Source organism: Dermacentor variabilis, chromosome 9 (genome assembly GCF_050947875.1).
Source record: "Dermacentor variabilis isolate Ectoservices chromosome 9, ASM5094787v1, whole genome shotgun sequence".
NCBI classification, from domain to species: domain Eukaryota; kingdom Metazoa; phylum Arthropoda; class Arachnida; order Ixodida; family Ixodidae; genus Dermacentor; species Dermacentor variabilis.
Genome location: NC_134576.1, coordinates 131288243 through 131292193, shown reverse-complemented (window position 1 = coordinate 131292193; position 3951 = coordinate 131288243). Strand labels below are relative to the sequence as shown.

At 52.7% G+C, this 3951-nt stretch overlaps 1 protein-coding gene across 1 annotated transcript; it reads right to left on the bottom strand.

The window, feature by feature from the left end:
- Positions 1-1364: 1364 nt before the first annotated feature.
- LOC142558546 (solute carrier family 22 member 7-like) lies at positions 1365-3520 on the bottom strand. Its single transcript, XM_075670679.1, has 2 exons — positions 3423-3520; positions 1365-3036 (listed from the first exon to the last, which is right to left on the bottom strand). Exons 1-2 carry the CDS (start codon positions 3518-3520, stop codon positions 1365-1367), a joined length of 1770 nt encoding a protein of 589 aa, XP_075526794.1.
- Positions 3521-3951: the final 431 nt, after the last annotated feature.

Here is a 3951-nt window from a genome sequence, read left to right as displayed (position 1 = left end):
GGCTCCGTTCCGCTCGTCATTCCAGCGTAGATAGATAGATAGAATAAACTTTATTGTCCAACAGATAAGGTGATCTACCCAGTCCCCGACACGCAGGTCAGGGGGTGAGTGCCGCCGCCTCAGATGCAGGCTGGGAGGTCTTGGGTCCCAGCAGCCTCTTCAGCCAGTTGGACGAGCTGGAGCTGGAGCTCAGAGTCCGAGCTGCGCAGCAGGGTCTCCCAGGTGTCCTTACTACCTATTTTGTGCGTTCCCCCGGGAGAGTACGGACATTCCCATATCATGTGGTCGAGGGTCCCTCTCGCCCCACAAAGATTACATAACTGTCGCCGTAATGGCGAGGCCGCGCTTACGGGGTTATGAGACATCGCTTAAGGGGGCATGAGGGGCCGAACGTGTGTGCAGCCTCGTTAAGAAACACAAATACGTAACCAATAATTGAGAAAGACTTTATTGAACCGTCGGGATTCATCCAATGACAAACCCGCCGTGGTTGCTCAGTGGCTATGGTGTTGGGCTGCTGAGCACGAGGTCGCGGGATCGAATCCCGGCCACGGCGGCCGCATTTCGATGGGGGCGAAATGCGAAAACACCCGTGTGCTTAGATTTAGGTGCACGTTAAAGAACCCCAGGTGGTCAAAATTTCCGGAGCCCCCCACTACGGCGTGCCTCATAATCAGAAAGTGGTTTTGGCACGTAAAACCCCAAATATTATTATCATCCAATGACAAACACCGGGACCTCACGTTTCAGCTTCGCTGGTTAACCATCTGTACGGAGTGCTTGGGCTGATAGTTCTTATAGTGGCTTATCGTAGGTTTCTTATAGTGGTTATCTTCCTCATCACCAACAGACCTCACTTTCCGTTGTCTCGGAGGCCACACCCGCCTACAATCTACAACTCTTTTCTTTATTGGTTGGATATAGATTTGTGAAACAATGGATTTCTGCATTGACCAGGCAAATGCACAGCACCTGAAACTGAATAACATGAGTATTGATGGGCACTTTCAGAAATATGCAATCGGTTCAGCGCTAATACGAGTTGATAAAGGACAACAAAAAATAGATTGACGGTAGCGCCATACGTTATTCTCGGCGCACGCACGCACACAGCGACCTCCGGCGGATACTGTATCCTTGAAGAGAAGGGTATTAAGATTACGCTGTTCGTACTTGTGTCTTCATTTGAGCTTTAACATGCACGAAAGCAGCACGAAAACCACGATAATCTACGCCATCAGTCATGTGTGTGACACAACAACAATCAGCGGGGAGCATGATATCGCTTGCTATCAGTCTGCAAAGGTTAGTCAAGAATCAAAGGGAAATTACACGTCTATCTACCTCCTCCTTTCAACTCCAATTCAGGGCAGGATATCCTGCAGTGATTGCGGTGTCTTCTGGCGTTTGGTTTCCGGAAGCAGCCTGATGAGGAAAGTGGTAGTGAATAGCGCCGCGAAGTAGAACACGCTGGCGGCAGTTGGGAACACATGGGCTTCCAGTTGCGGCAGAAGCGGCCCCAAGGTAGCCCCGAGCTGTCCGCAGAAGTAGGCGAAAAAGAAGCCGATGCCCCGCACTACGGTCGGGTACAACTCGAGCGTAAATACGTTTACGGCGGTGGCTTCTCCGAGGAGCATGCTCACGATTATCTCGCCGAGGATCCATGTCTTGTGTCCTTCGTGCTCGGCCTTGAGGTTGCCGTACAAAAGCAACATGCAGCAGGTCAACGGCAGCGCTAGTGTGAGCAAAATCTTGCGGGGACTAGCCAGCAAGAATATCCAGAATAGGAAAATCGAGGCAGCCCTCGTTACGGCGAGTAACAAGAGGTGCCAGGGGTCGTCCAACGGCCCGTTCAGGTTCATACCGTACAAGGACAGCAGAATGCTGAACCAAGTCCAGCAGAGCGTAGCGTTTCGCTTCCACAAGTCCTTGCTGGCCAAAAAAGTGAGGAAGTTCATTTTCGGCAGTGCCGCTGGGGCACGAAAGGATGAGACTGTGGAGAACAAGCTCTCCTCGTTGATCTGGTGGTTGTTCCACGCAGCGGCGCGCCGTATCGCCTTCTCGGCCTGCTCGACATTGTTGGATACCAGAAGCCATCTGATGGACTCGCCCACAAGGCAGAACACTGGCACGAGTGCCATCGTGAAGGAGAAAGTGACCACTTCCAGCGCCTTGTAATTCCGCGGCGGTAGGGTTAGCGCCTGAGCCAAGACGCTTGCAACAACTGTTCCGGTCATGGCCAGGCAGAAATAGCCTTCCCGGTGTTTGTCTCCCGAGTTCTCGAACAGAATGACAACCATGGAGATATCGAGGACGCTCAGCGATGCCGCCAGAAGAATCCGGGCGGCTATGAAGTTGATGAATGTCCGCGCAAGCGTAGCGCCGCCGGCGGATGCCACAGTGAGGACTGTGCAAGCGTAGACAGCGGGCAGCCGGCCAACCCTGTCCGATATCTGGCCGAAAAAGAGCACCGAGATGACGACGCCGATTCTGTTGTAGACGAAGGCGGCGGGCACGTACCAGGCGCGATCGCACACCAGGTTCCACTCGCTGACGATCGTGGTCTCGCTCGGGAGCAGGTCGAACTGCCACTCGGTGCAGGCCACTTCGACGCGGGTGCCATTGACCTCGGGCACTTCGGGTGGGTACATTGTGCACTGGCTGTACGTGCCGTCTGGCCGCAGCGGGATGTTCTCCGCCTTCCAGCGGCTGACGCTCACGTTGGCGTCGGCGGGAGGACGGCACCAGTATGCCACAGGCAGCAGAAACATCTGCATGGACATGTGATGAATAACGACCAGTGCGGACGACAGGTGAGCGAAGGCCACGATGACCCACTGGAACAAGCCGCTGCCCAAGATCCTGTCCATGTCTAAAGGTGGCGAATGAGCCGTGATCGTGTGGGCATGGGGGCACGGAACGGTTGTGCTACTGGTGGCGGGCTGCAGGTTCGTTTCCTCCGACGGGGGGACCGTCTTGCGGAGCACGGAACTGTGGAGCAGGGCGAAATCATCTGGCTGGGTCCCGTCCTTCGCTCTGAAAGGATCGAAATGCGTCGGTCATTCAATCATTCTTTGCCATATCCGATATGTGTCATTCTAAGTTCTTCAATTTAAAGCTTCGAGCTGTGTTTAAGAATGCCGTCAATATTTTGTGCCACAAGAACACCATAGCCACCAAAAAAATAGAGGACAGGAGTAGAAGACGAACGCCGAAGCTTGACTATCACCGCCTTAACTTAAGTAGCATATGCAGAGGAAAGTATTGCGTTAGTAACGTTTGTCTCTTGTTCCTGTCACTGGAGGATGGATGAAAGATTGGGTAGTTCCAAACGCGAGATAGCACCTAATCGTATTTTCTTGGAGGATATGGCCCTCCACTGCATGCGTCCCGCAAGCTGAACGTATCGCGTGCCTGCATACCTGGATGACTCGGTACTGGTGGCCAGGCCGATGGTCACGAGTTTCTTCGACGATTCTGGCCGAGCAGGAATCGGCTCCGTGGCTTTTGAGAAGACCATCGCCTCGGACATGCTGCTGTCACTCTGAATGTTTGTGGCGCAGACACACAGTAGAGGATTGGACGTGAATCGAACGGCTAAGAGAAACGGACAAGGAAGAGATGAAATAACAATCTAGAGGTTATAACTTGCGGTCATTGCCTCTCGCGGCTTGCCTACCGTGATCGTCTTCTTCTCCTTCTTCTTCTTCTTCTACTTCTTCTTCTTCGTATTCTTCCTGCTCTACAATTGTGGCCTGCTAAATTTAGCACGAACCACCAAGAAATATGACACACGTCCACATTGGTGCATTGGTCAAAGAAAAACATAATCGTAAATGCGTTTCCTAGTTTTTGATTGCGGCCATATTACTATGCAAAGCAGTTATGACATTGGAAACGGGGTCGCCGTGTCCGTGGCATAGTGAGACGGTTGTGCTCGAGGCGTTTGCA

Excerpts from the sequence above, each read along its gene's own strand:
- LOC142558546 (XM_075670679.1), bottom strand. The coding sequence starts at position 3,520 with ATGGTCTTCTCAAAAGCCACGGAGCCGATTCCTGCTCGGCCAGAATCG. Across the intron at positions 3,037-3,422 it reads ACCAGTACCGAGTCATCCAG|AGCGAAGGACGGGACCCAGC; the intron begins GTATGCAGGCAC and ends CGATCCTTTCAG.